Here is a 14,464-nt window from a genome sequence, read left to right on the forward strand (position 1 = left end):
TAGAGCACAGTGTACCTCGTGGCAGCGAGCATAAGGTATAGACGGCGCTGAAATAAAATACACGGCAAACATTTTCTCAGATACAAGGTCCCAAACACATTTGCCTTAATGTATTTGGCCATATGGAAATTTACTTACCAGCATAGCTTGGGACAACTAATGCTCCACAGCCTGTGCTGCCAAATGCCGCACTAAAAACTTAATCACACTAAAACACCACACTAAAAACTTAGTCCAAAACCAAGACTGCCAAACCCCACTTAGCACCTAAGAATGGAAACATCGAAGTTTCTGTCACTGGACATGACAACCCTTCAAGGGCACTGAACCAGCAAGCCACAACAGCTAAAGGCTTCCATCTCTTTTCACCTGTGGGGCCTCATTGGACCAATCCTCATGAAAAACCACACAAAAGCATACCGGTGTTACCTTAACCCCTGTGTCTCAGTGTTTCATTTCATACACATTAATTAAAAATTCAGATCCCCTCCTGCATGATAAGAAGCATGAATCTCCAAATTAAAGCTTTTATTTAAAATAATTAAATTTTGAATGAAACACAAAGTTTCTCTTTTAGCTCTAGTTAGAGGTAAGGCTGATGACAGCAGGCACCTCAGTCCTTCACCACTATAAATGTCTCCTTGACCATTCCAGCCCCAAATCTCCTAGGTAAAGTGGACAGGACCTGTTTACTGACACACGTTCTCTGCACAGCCTTTCAAACACAAAAGTTTCTTTTTCCACCTTTCACACCACCAGTTTCAGCACAGTCAGTGAATTTTAATTTTTCAGTCACTACAGAACAGAAGACCAAGAGACATTTCACAGAATGGGCCTGCATACCCTGTCTGGCCTTTTCTGAAGTATCATGAGCTTGTGTTTGAAAACACCAGTGCAGAAGTTCACTCTGACTACTTCAGTGTAGTAAAGGCTGTAACAAGACAATACCTCATGTTTTGATACAAACAGGACTTTAATTCAATCCAAGTGCTTTCTGTACAACAGAAAGATTTTAAACAAAAAAAAAAAAAAGGAAGTGTTGCTTCAGCTGCAAGAATGCGCAGAGAGAAGTTTCTGAACTCTAGTGCTTCAGGAAGCCAAGAATCTTTTTTAAAAAACAGCTATGGGAGGTATTGTTATAGATGTTATAATCCTGGTTTGGATCAGTCTCCACCATGTACAACTCTCCTGCATGGACATCCTCAAAGTCAGCACTGAAGTTGTTCGGACTAAACCGAACCCACACAGTACACCTGTAGTCAACTGTACGCATGGAATAGCCCATGATTCTGATGTCTTTCAGCTTCGGCTTGTCAGAGTTCCACTGAGGAGTGTCTGCAGGCCGGGGATATTGGCTGAAAGCAACAGGTTCTTCATTAAAACACCTGTGAGCGTCATCACACCCATCCTTCTCTTCCTCTACCTTCTCTTCAGAGGTGTTAAAATACCGGACAATGCTTGCCCCCTCAGTGCACAGTGCAACATGAAATGAAGTCTCTGGGCACACAGGAGGAACTTGCAGACCAGCAAGTTCAGCAAGCGTTGAAAACAGAGACACAAGCTCAACCACTTTTTTGCTTCTCCCTAGGAGGAAACATCAAAATACAAGTTATGGAACATGATGGTTTGACAGACACTGGTAGAACATTTTAGAAACTTATTCTGATAATTAAGGTGGCATTTTATTGGAAGTGCTTTGTACTGGATTTGTGAGGTAACAAAATAAAGGCAATTAAGGTGTGGCAGCTGGCTCTCAAGATGCTAATCTATGCACTTATGATGTACTTTTAACAAGAAAATTTTTGCACTTATGTTTCTCAAGTGTGAAGCCTACGAGACAGTAATATTCATTACTTTGAAAAAGAACTCTTCAGAAAGAGAAAGCAAATTCCAGTGTCAATAGTTTAACCATGAGGGTGCCTCCATCAAAAGTTTCCAATGCCACCATTTTAAGTACAGATGCTACACAGAGAACGTTTACTAATCACTGTTGGAATGACAGCAGCCACCACTACAAAAGGTAGGTCAAGTATCCTTTTAGGCATCTACACCACACAAGAATAAATTGCCTGCTGTGTTAACGCAGACATCTAGCTGTTTCCACTAAAGCAGATCCCACCAAAGCAAAAGTCTGTGTCCAGGGATTCCCTTCATCTTGTTGCCCGTCAGTACAAGAAGCACAGTCAATGACACCGACTTAAACTGAGTGTAGGCAAAGTATCATTACATCACTTCTCTTTTACATATATCCACTGCAAACAAAAACTAAATGCTGGAAATTTACCTTGAGGTACCAAGCCTAAAACGTTGCTAAAAGGGTCAAGGAAGGGGAAGACCCTCTCTCCTTGACTAACGGAGGAAGTTGTCATTCCCGGTACATAAAACATCAGCGGCACACGGGTAGCAACATCAAAATTGCTGTATTTTGCCCATTCACCATGTTCTCCCAGGGACCACCCTAAATGACAAAGAATACAATTCAGAGCAGATACTGGGTTGTAATTTAGTAGTAATTTCTTTTCCACTGTAAACTGACTCTGGCTGTTGAGGCCACTAGTCTGTTATCAAGGTTACAGTAAAAGGCAAATAACAATCTGTATTTAAATACAACAAGATTTTTCTCTAACCTGAAAGCTATTTCAACAGCCACCTAAATCTTGCGACTTGATATTCTTTTATTAAGGAAATAATTACACCTTTCCTCATTTCCTCTATTCAAGATTAGAATTAGGAAATCATTAAAACAGCAGAAAAGAGGAACTGGGGTGTGTCACGGCGCCTGCAAGAGTCTCCAGATCAATTCCACAAGGCACTCATTTAAGTTTTGGGCAGTTGCCAGCTCTCCAATACTCCTGTTAACACTGTAACTGAACATCCCTTGGAGCCAAGGCTGTTATCTATGCCAGACTGCCATATCAGGATATTACCCCTGAGGAAGCAATAGAGATCAAAACTCTTTAGCTCTCCTCTTCCTCTTGGAAGAGATGCCAACATGACTTCCTTCCAGGCAGATTCATTGCCAACTTCACTTTGGGGGAAGACAAAGGAGCTCTATGACAGCTATGTTAACACATGATTTTTTTGGATCACTTTGCTAGCCATGGTATTGGAAATACCAACTGTTTATAGTTAACCACAAGAAGGAAAATAGGAATTCAATTTACAGCAGAAAGTCCAAGTCGAAGCGTCAAGTCAGAAGGAACATCTAGAGTCACTTTAGTACCAGAAGTATTAATCCCATTGCTGTACAATTCATAAGGGCTTGTTTATACACACATGCTCACAGAAGTCAATCCAAATTAACTACACATGTGACTTCAAATTCATTTAGTTAACCCATATCCTAACTGTTTTAAGTCAGCTAAGCCATCCCCCAATTAAAGGGATTGGGGGGGAAGCATATTTTAACAAATGTTAGAGTGTTGAAACAAACGTTAAATGGTTGAGGTATTTGTCCCACAATTCAAATTCAGTTTTTTACCACCAGGATCCAGAGCGCGCAAGACCTCGATCATGTATGGATGATCATCATATGGGGGGGAGCCATATTGCTATCAGTTTAGATGCTCTGCAAGCAGCAGTGACAAGTGTAAGAAAACACACTTCAGCAGCTAATGAGAAAGCCTGTCACCCACTGTACCAGATGGCCTTCTACAAATTGCAAGGGGGGAGGAGTGGTCGCTATCCTTTCACAGTGTTGTTCCCAGCAAGAGTCATTCCTTGGGTAAGGAGGAGGGAATACAGCAAGCTCAGCCCGGTGTCCCAGCAGAGAGTCTCATCACTCACTAGCAGACTCTCAACCTGATTAAAGAGAGGTGCCTGCAGGGGGACAGAACTGTGCAGCCACAGAAGCCTTGTCAGTCCGTTTAGAGACAGACTAGCCAGATATACAAGGTATGGTAGCTCTGCCGTACGTTACATACACACACAGCTGATTAATATGCCGGCACAGAGTTGAACAATTAAGTTATTAACAGTGAGCTGGAGAAAGATTTAAATGCTTACCATGATCAGCAGTAAAAACTACTATTGTGCTATTTGAGAGTCCTACATCATCCAAAGCATTCAAGAGCAGGCCAACTTGCACATCCAGGTAAGAAACTGCTGCATAATAGCTCTGACGAATCTGCCGCTGCAACAAAACAGGAGGGGGAAGAAAAAAAAAGTCAGCTTTTCCCCAGACACACACACAGGAGAACCAGCAGGTGGCTGTGTAAGTAAAGGAACTAAAGGATTTTACTTGTAATGGTTTGTTCGGTTTTGTTTAGAATTTTATTAGAAAATTCTATCTATCTCTCAGAACTCCTTTCAAGCAAGATGTTGCAAACCAACTAGTTCTGCTTCTCTCAGGGCCCACCCAGTGCACCTTACTTTGGCATACGCACCAGAAAGTCAAGGAAAATCTTGCAAAACAAGATACACTAAGGGGTGGCTGGAAACAGATAAACAGATTCAGATGATGAAAGTAAGCACCACATTGGTAGCTGCTACATACATTCCCCTATATACAAACCAGGAGCACATACTGCTATGACCAGTTGACGGCTGACCTCTTCCTCCCTGCCCCCACTCGCCTGGCTGCAGTTACAGTGAAGGTTTGCCTACAAAGCTAAAGGGGACAGTATGCAACGCAGGGAATCCATAGTACTTGTGAACTGTCAGTTGTTGAATACCTGGGAACATCTAAGAGCAGCTGACTGCTCCCTTGCATCTGAGCAAGTCATGGCAGTTTGACTTCAGTGCACTGTACTGACAGCTTACCTGGAAGTCATCTGGAAGTGGTCCATAAGGGAAACTAACATTTAATGCTTCCACGTCGTCCCTCTGTCTGATATCTGTCCAGGGGTTGTACGCCACAGAAGGTAGTTTCTCAGGCACCCAGGGATCTGGGGCTAATGTGATGTTTTCCAAGGGGTACAACTTGAGAAATTCCTTTACAAAACAAGACACACATAAAGACTGCCTTCACCTTTAAGGTCCATTGTAAACTTTGCGTTGTAAAGCAGCAACCATTTCCCCTTGCACAACCCTTTAATATTCTTAGTTTACAAGGCTTCACTCCCCCTCTCCCGGAGTGTAAAAGGTAGCAATACTATGCTAGTCAGCCTCAACCAATTCCTGAAAAATACTGAATTAGTAAGTACCTAAAAACAGCCTCCTGTATCTCAAAGCAGCACTGAAATAAAAGGTCCAACATCACGTCCTCTGAAATGAACAGGGTTTTTGCCATCAACTCAAACAGGGGATGGAGTATGAAATCTTGTAAGGCCTCATTATGTCATACTCTATCAAGCTGAACACTATCTCCATGCAATAGCAGTCACTATTATGGTGGTAGAAGCCTGGCTTTTGGCTGCATGGTCACAAGTAATTCTCATTAAACATTCTGAAATGCAACACAGGCAACTGCTAAAGTTACACCAAATCAAGGCTGGTTTTCGGCTTGCTTTGCAGAAACAATAGCAATAAAGCATTTGTGGGAACAGCTTTGAAAAGCAAAAGCAATGCTTGTCTAAGTTCCTTTCCCTGCAGGCTCCCGTTTCCTCACCTGCGGGTACCTCAGTGGGATGTGTGGTTTGTGGTAACCAACAGCCAGGAAGAATTTTTGCTTGTTGGTTTTCATAACATTCAGTAAGCGTATGGCCTCTTCAGTGCTCTGAATATCAGGCAGAGTACCACTGGGCATTTCTGTCACATCCACTGGGCACACCAAGTTAGCATGAAGTCTTCCATCTTTTCCCCTACAAGTCTTTAAAAAAATTAATTAGTTAAGGTACTTAACTTCTGTAAAAGCAAAGAAGAAATCCTCTGTTCCATAACTTTCAAACTGATTTGTTTCTCAGTCCTTCTACCAGCAAAAGACTGCAGATTGGATATGAAAAGGCATTTCACAATGTATATGAACACTAAAGGTGCCACATACATTGATGACTGAGGAGACAGCTTCAGGGGTGGAAGAATGCAACCTCCATGTCTACAGAAAAGCAGAATCCTCTCTAAAGCTGGGCGGAAGACTAAATGCTGTCATACGGGAAAACACACAACTTCTATGATGAACAGACTCTCTGACCTATTAGCAAGAAGGCAGAATTTGGTCACACTGTCTACTGCATTTTTACTCTTTCTTATGCCAAGAGCTCACAGAAGAGCTGCCTGGAAGCTACTGACTTAGTTTCTGAGCAAATGCCAGCAGTGGCTGATGTATCATCAGTGAAGAAAGATAAATTAGACTAAACAGTTGCCAAGAAAAGGTGGCCTCAGCAGGGAGTTTGGGAGAATTGCTAAATGAACATAAAGAAAAGTATGTCACGGATGCAAATACTGTTGTTGTTCAAACCAGTCTTTTTCAGCAGTAACTGCAAGAAAAAAGCATCGCCAAGGCTGTCTGTGGGCTTGCGGCTGGAGCTCCTAGCTTTGCGGCGTACAGGCTGCAGCACACGATGCTATCACAGTGTGTGCATAAACGTAAACCAGGTTCTTCCGGAACACGCTAAGAGTAAAACCATTCTAAAAAACTGAATCAGATTATAAAGTTTCAGATTATTCAAATTCTTTTACTTATGACCTCCACCCACTCAGCCTCCAGCTCTTTATTGAACTAAATTCACCAAGACTATTAACAATGTTTTGTCACTAACTAAGCAGAGCAAGATCAGCGTGGAAGTTGACAACTGCACTTTTCAGATAAGGGAATTCACGACCTAGACACAAGTGACCTAGACACACAACACTTTCTTGCAAGCACTTTTATGTCTCAGTAACTTAAGTTTCCAAACACTAACTTGGAAATACTTAAACTAACTGCAGGATGAGTGCGTGAATTAACATGACACACAACTGAAGAGAGGTGCCTTCTTTTGGAAGGCTAAGAAATAGAGTATCAGACTGGCTAGTTGTTTCCCTGCACAAGGTTGCATTCTCAAAAACCAGAGTATGGCCTGTGCTCGACACAAAGAACTCAGTTATATCCCAAAAATCCTTCTGTGTTAGGGTTCCACAAATCACTCTTACCTTATCGTTTTCATACTTTTCAGTTGAAGGATGAAAGGGTGGAATGGACCAACTGTATGGATAGTCATCACTGTAATTGGATGAAATCCCTGAAAAAGGTAAAAATATTAGCAATGTTCTAATAGTTTGCTGAACCAGGAAGAGCTCAAACACAAGTTTAACCTGTTTTCAGTTTGTTTGGGTTTTTTGGGGGTTTGTTTTGGTTTGTTTTTTTAAATATGTTAAATGAAGAAACCTGTCAAATGAGCTTTGACAATTGAGAAAAAGAAAACCATGAAATAAAAGTAAGAATGTTCAAGAGAGACACTTTTCCCAGAAGTACACCTTTTACTGGTGAGGGACACTCAAGCCTCTTGAAGAACCTTACTCTGAGGAACAGCAACAAAAAAACTACCAAAAACCAGGATTAGTAACAGTCTTCATGTATATCCTCAATTAGCTTTAGTATCAAGTGAGAGTTCAATATATTCACACAAGTTTAGTTCTGGGATAAAGAACTACCAAAAAGAGGGTCAGTATTACAGTATTTTTCAACCCAGTAGCATTATTGCTTTTTAACTAGTGAACTAATTTCCTATTCAATTGGTAGAATTAGTCACACATTCTGTATCTCCTGATCCAGACAGACAGCCTATTACGAACTGTGTATATGCAGAACTAAAACAATGAGGCTGTTCAGTAATTTCATCTTCAGCAGATACCTAACTTCCAGACATATTTTCAGAATGTTAGACATTTATTCCCACAATCCCTGGACAGGATGTGAAAATATTCATTAGGTAAGAGTAATCTAATGTATTCATCTCTAATGCCTTAAGATTTAAAACTAAGATTTAAAGACAACCTACAATCATTGTACAATCTGGCTCATGATTGAGATTCAGGTTGTCAACATTGACAAGAATCACACAGTTGATACTTATAAAGTCTGTGAGAATATACACATTAAGCATGTATATGTTAAGCAGATGACAATTAAAACCATACCAGGATGAAAAACTTTCCCCACAGACAGGGTCACGTAGCCATTTTCCTTGAAATACTGGGGCATCGTGGAATAGTTTCCTGCATGCACTCTCCAGTAGGAGTAGAAATCATACAGTCGGGTAGTATCAGGTCTACGTCCAGTAAGAAATGACACTCTACTGGGAGCACACACAGCTTGCTGAGGAGAGAGCCAGCCAAAAAGAGAATCAATTTGGAACAGTAAGCAAAATACATAGGAACTGACTTAGGTGTAGCTGGGCAATACATCTGAAGGCTCAGGAACTGTAGTGAAACATCACTCCAAGCTGGAACGAACAGCATCCTTATTAAGAACATAAATTCCCAACTGTAAGCTTTTAGCAAGATACACGTTTACTGATCTGTAATTTTTCCTCAAATAACCAATTCCTAAGCACTAAAAGCTTTGGTTATGAAGCTAGTAGCGAAAAAAAAAAAAAAGTTTGCCTTAAACATAGTGCTTTTGAAATCTAGTAGCTCACACTCACACAGAATTAGGCAGAAGTGGCAGATGGACTGCGCTGACAAAAGCCCAAAGTCTAGTTGATCTGGACTGCCTCAAGAATAATGAAAAGGATAAACATACAGAAGGTCCAGGTTATGCTCCAAAGGCCTCACCAATTCTGTTTCAGATTGGCAAGAGCCAAGAGTTACTGCTTTAAGGTCCTAATCCTAGTCAGAATGAGACTCAGATTTCAAATTTCTCAGCAGACAGAAACTTGGGAATGCAAGCATCCAACACAAAGTATTCAGGTGAAGAGCAATTAGTGAGATTTTGAGTCCTGTATTTAAGAGTGATGCTTACCGCACAAGCTGACCCTTCATTAAAGTCTATAGAATGGATTTCCTCAAAAAATAAAATTAAAAAGTAATCTTTTATAAACAGTAGAAAAAAAGAATTATGGTTTAGTAAAAACAGCATTTTAAGCAGCACTTTGCTGCTAACAGTGAAAATGTTTGAGTGACATTACACTCCTCCAGGGGCTACCCAAATATCATCATTCAAATGCCTTGTTTTCATTTTTCTTACCTTAGTAAAGATACGTTCATACAGTACAGTTCAGCCCAACCATTTATTTTCTACTGGAAACACTTAAGGTTGGAAAAAGCAGGAATTTATTAATGGCCTGCCTAACAATGACTGTAATAAAACCAGTAATTATCTTGCATAGGGAAAACATTTGTTATTAAATTACTTATCCCACCTGCGCATATGCATTGCTGAACACAATACTTTGAGAAGCAAGTTGATCAATGTTTGGAGATTTCACAAGCTTATCTCCGTAACAGCCCAAAACAGGACGCAGATCATCCACAACTATAAACAGGACATTCATGCCATCTATGAAGAAACAGAATTAGGAATATATTAACTTGAGCTCCACTAAGTAGAGGCTACTTTATGCAGCTTTCTTTATCAGTTTTTAACCCTAAAGTATACTTAAGAAAAAAAAAAGTAAAATTAAATCGGCACGAACATCTAATATCTTTATAAGGGAATGTAAATACTGGGATTCATTTCTTCAACAGATAGGAACTGTTATTTGGCCTAGACAGGACAATGCTGGTTTCCACTTCCCTTCCTATTTCTTTGCTTCCTCCCACGGTATTTTCTCCGGCTGCCTTCAGTTGGCTACACGAAGGCGCTGTGAAATACAGAGATATTTTATAGTCCCACCCACTGCCGAAATCTACAGCCTACAAGGTCTGAGAGGGGCGCTAAGCCACAGGCAGAACTCAGGCGCTGTTACGCTACGTAATCGCGCTCCAAACAGACAGAAAGAAAACATTTTCTAAAGTTAATGACATATATGTATTTTTAAAACCGCCCTCTGACGGTGGCAAGCTGCACTACGGCACAAACTGCCGACGGCGTTTGAAGCCAGCGACCCTCCCGGCGGCAGACGGGGGCTCCCCAGACCCCTGCGCGGGTCCAGCCACGGGGCGCCCGGGGCCCGCCCGGCTCCCCCAGCGCCCCGCCGCCAACCCGGCCCTCCCCTCCCCTCCCGCCGCCCGGGAGAACGAGCCGCACCTCCGGGCCCCGCCGTCACCCCGCGGGTGCGGAGCCAGGGGGTCTCCCCCGCCCGCGGGGCGAACGCGAAGGCGCCGCGGGAAAGGCCCAGCAGGCAGAGGCAGAGCCAAGCGCCCGCGCAGCGCAGCGGGGCCGCCGCCATCTCCCGGGGAGGCGGCGGGAGCGGGCGGGCCGGCTCCGGGCTCCGCCCCGGCTGCCCGTGCAGGCCCGCTGCCAGGCTTTAACCCTCCGCGGTCCAAGCGGCTCCGGTGCCGCCACCGGGAGGACGCTGCTCCGCTGTGCGGCCACACGGTGGCGCCGCGGCCCCGCGCAGGAGCCCCGGTCGGGCGAGCGAAGGGGCGACGGGAGCTGCGGCGGCGGCGGCGGCGCGGGAGGGCGGCGGGGTTTCGGCCGCAGCCGGGCAAGGGGCGCCGGTGTCGGGCAGGGCAGCCCTGAGGCTTTCGGCCACGGGTAGCCCTTCCCCGAGGCTCCGGGCACTCACCGCATGGCTCCCGGGGACAGGGAGTGCCTGGCGGCGCTCTGACAGCTACTTGCTTCTCATGCAAGTAACATTGGGGAATGAAAAAATCAAGGTTTAGTATTTAGAGGAGCTGTCTGAGAGTCGTACTTTACTTTAACCCTATTTGTTAGAATTATACAACCATAGAACAGTTTGGGCTGGAAGGAACCTTTAATGTCCATCTAGTCCAGCCCCTCTGCAGTAAGCAGGGACACCTTCCACCAGATCACGTTGCTCAGAGCCCCGTCCAACCTGGCCTTGAGTGTTTCCAGGGACAGGGCATCTACCACCTCTCTGGGCAGCCTGTGCCAGCGTTTCACCACTCTCATTGTAAAAAATGTCTTCTTTACATCTAGTCTAAATCCACCCTCTTCTAGTTTAAAACCATCACCCCTCGTCCTTTTGCAACAGGCTCTGCTAAAAATATTGCCCCCATATTTCCTGTAGGCCCCCTTTAGGGTGCTGTAAGGTCTCTGGGAGCCTTCTCTTCTCCAGGCTGAACAACCCCAGCGCTCTCAGCCTGTCCTCATAGGGGAGGTGCTCCAGCCCCCTGATCATCTTCATGGCCCTCCTCTGGACTCACTCCAAGAGGTCCATGTCTTGTGCTGACTTGTTAATCAGTTCTACAACCAGCTGACACTTACTTTTGTTCTTTAAACAAACACCGTATTTCCAGAGTTACCTCAAGATCTAGCAAGGCCAGGTTCCTGTAGGCTGTTAGGCTGAATGCGTGTTCTGTGCAGCATGCAAGTCTCCAATACCAGTGTTTTGCCTATGACTTACCATTTGTGAGACTGAATCAGCCGGGTGGGCTGGAAGACAGAAGAGATTTATTGCTGGTATTCTTGTACAAAATAAACTCACAGTTAACTATATAGACACTTCCCAATCTGCATCTGTAAGATTACCAAAGACCAAGATGGTATAATATAGATGCTCACAAGATGATTAAAGAATTGAAAGACTGTAACTATGTCATCTTAAACATTTAACAAGCAGGTAGAGTGATGACAAATATCCCAATATTGAAAATACACAGCCAACTTTTCACTGACTTGTATGTGAAAACCACTATGACAATAGTACCTGTGATGGCATGTGAATTTTTCTTTTTTAGCAAGTGTTAGGTGCTCCTTTGACTACAAATGGCAGATTAACAGTGAAATGTAGCAGCAAATATCAATGTCTTTAGGATCAAACTATTAAAAAAAAAAAAAAAACGACTAGGGAAAAAAGGCTCCATTTACAGAAAAGCAATGCATCTCTAATGGAATCTATAATTTTATTCTTTCTATGCTTCAGGACTGTAATGGTTGCTCTTTCTTATCAAAATTAAAATGTTGGCAGCATGAGTTCTGAGACAGAAATGCCCTAATTCATCACCTTTTTTACACTGAGGACTAGCATATGGAAAGAAAATCAATAGCTGAGTGTGAAAAGTTCAGATAGCATAGCCTGCCTCATCAGAGGCAGGCAGGTAGGTGGATTAGTCCTTCTGTGCTGATGGGATTGTGCAAATCGTGGTATTTCTGCAACTTTGAAGTTACCTGCACTAAGAGAAATTGCCATGAAAACAGTCTTACTGTCCAGACTTTCCTAGATGCTCCTCTTTTTTTTTTTTTTTCCCTCCACCTAGAAATGTTATTCAAAGAGAATATAAAGATTTTGAAGGCTTGCCTGGGATTTCTGCACACCCTATCACTTACTCAGAAGCAGCGTGGTAGATTGACCAGACGCAATGAATTCACAGCATGTCCAATGCATAAATAGCACCAAGAACACACAAAACTCGATGCATTCTCGAGTTGTTGGACATACTGTGCATGTGCACATCAAATGGAAAACACATTTGATAAGCCAGGCTCTTCCTGGGTAGGTTGGATCTCCTGCATGCTTGCTGTGTTGGTGGCTCATACAGTGCCTCCAATACATGCAAGACACAGCCCACTTAGGACATTTGTGCAAGTTCTCTATACATGCACATGTGACACAACCCAGATACGCCAACCCTACTGCACATGTATTAAACTACATATGCAATGGAGAATATGAAGCAGAAGTATAGGAAACTGTATATGTCTGGAGAATCTGAAGCAGAAATATAAGAACTTTACCCTAAAATCACCAAGGAATTCCTATCAATATTCCCCAAATTGGTGGCTTCTTTCACTGGAGCAGGTATCAATGCTTAAAACAGAACCACCTCAGAGCCAGAAGAAGCCTTTTTCCCACCTCTGAAGTTGACAGAACTATGAAACTGAACTCAATCTAAAAAGTTTCGTAACACAAGATAGCTATTTTGTTAAAATACCTATAGGAATACTTCAGATGAGAACAGATTTACTGGAAAAAACTATAAAAACAAGGAAGCGTAAGCCAATTAAGAAAAGCATACAATTCATCAAGGTTTAGCATTTTCAGATGTTTGCAAACAGTACTGAATGCCTTAGTTTCCTACAACTGGTTTGCTTTGCTAAATCTCTAAGAGAATGCAATAGAAAATAACCTGTTTCTCTGCTCTATAAAGAAGCATAACTGAAGCTTGAAATATGCTGTGTACGCATTCATCATAAGCTTACCAGGAACACTGGCTAAAATGGTCTGTCACAATCCCATTGTTCAGTGGGATGTGTGGTTCAAAAGTCCAATACATTATGTATTACACAGTGTGTGCATACACACATTCAAGCACTATACTTTCTCTAAACTATTACAGTGAAGTTTATTTTTATGTGGATCTTACAATTCGTTTCTACACCCCCTGGAAATGCTTGAATCAAATCAAGAGCCCTGTTACTACACATTCAGTTACTACAGAGTACATGACATGCAACCAGCTCATGAATATTATTCAGTGTATTTGATGATTGCATATTTTGGAATTAATTTTGTGTATAAGCAGTGCATCTCAGAGGTATCAGCAACTCTCCTAGCATAAGTCAGCTGCTGGAAATGTATTGAATCATGAATCCCCAAGTGACACTTCCCTCTTCATTTGGGGACTTTTTATGGAAAAAACCAAGGAATTAGTTTGGTATTGCATATGCATTTAATTGCCATAACGCTTGCCTCTCTCAAATGCAAATAGGTTAAGTGGTACTCGATATGAATTTCCTGGCTTGCCTAACATGACTGTTTATCAATCATCTTAAGTTCAGTCCACTAGAAGCACAAATTATACAGGAAAATTCTTTTTTGAACAGCACACGACTTCTGATGCTAAAAAGCAATCTGAAGTGATGCCAGGTGAATGACTGCAGACACTGAAATCACAGCCCATTATAGCATGTCTTTGACAAACTGGTCTCACAGCTCAGACGTCCACTCCACCCCGGATGTATGGGCATTTGAGCTGCCTGTCATTCAGCTCCTGAACTAAACCACTGCTGCACTGGGTGTGATGAGTCAGGAGTGTAATAGGAAAGGTTAAACCTAAACCTTGCCTAAACTGCAGACACCTTGTGCAACACTCCTCCTTAGTCATTCTGCTAGAAGTCCCAGAAGCCCTTATGAATGTCAGCACCCTCCACCTACCACCACCACTGAGTATCAAATCTGATAATCTGATAGCTTAGCAATATGCTGAGGCATATACTGAAGGTCTGGGGGCCTACAGTAGTGCTTCCACAAGTGTTAGTAATGTCAATGAGACCAACAACATAACAGCTAAATATCTTAAAATCAACTGTTTTCTATGACAGACCCACATTAAGACATGGTAAAAATTCAGCACAGCAATATTTTTAGTGAGAAAAATCCTATTAATGTAACTCTGTAAGAAATGGCAGTACTATCAGACCCATAGCAGATCTTATAAAGTAGCATTTTCATACCTGGGTATACTTCCCAAGAAAGTTTCTAACATGTACACTTTCTGTTTAAGGGAGGATTTAATCAGTTTCATTCGTAAACTGTAC

General features: G+C 42.5%; 1 protein-coding gene across 1 annotated transcript; it reads right to left on the bottom strand.

Moving 5' to 3' along the window:
* Positions 1 to 1,043: 1,043 nt before the first annotated feature.
* IDS (iduronate 2-sulfatase) lies at positions 1,044 to 10,190 on the bottom strand. The gene is made up of 9 exons (XM_086470230.1): positions 10,049 to 10,190; positions 9,222 to 9,358; positions 7,999 to 8,176; positions 7,012 to 7,100; positions 5,549 to 5,749; positions 4,762 to 4,932; positions 4,006 to 4,132; positions 2,285 to 2,458; positions 1,044 to 1,584 (listed from the first exon to the last, which is right to left on the bottom strand). Exons 1-9 carry the CDS (start codon positions 10,188 to 10,190, stop codon positions 1,082 to 1,084), a joined length of 1,722 nt encoding a protein of 573 aa, XP_086326356.1. The 3' UTR covers positions 1,044 to 1,081.
* Positions 10,191 to 14,464: the final 4,274 nt, after the last annotated feature.

Source organism: Leptosomus discolor, chromosome 9 (assembly GCF_034619465.1).
Source record: "Leptosomus discolor isolate bLepDis1 chromosome 9, bLepDis1.hap2, whole genome shotgun sequence".
Taxonomy (NCBI): Eukaryota; Metazoa; Chordata; class Aves; order Leptosomiformes; family Leptosomidae; genus Leptosomus; species Leptosomus discolor.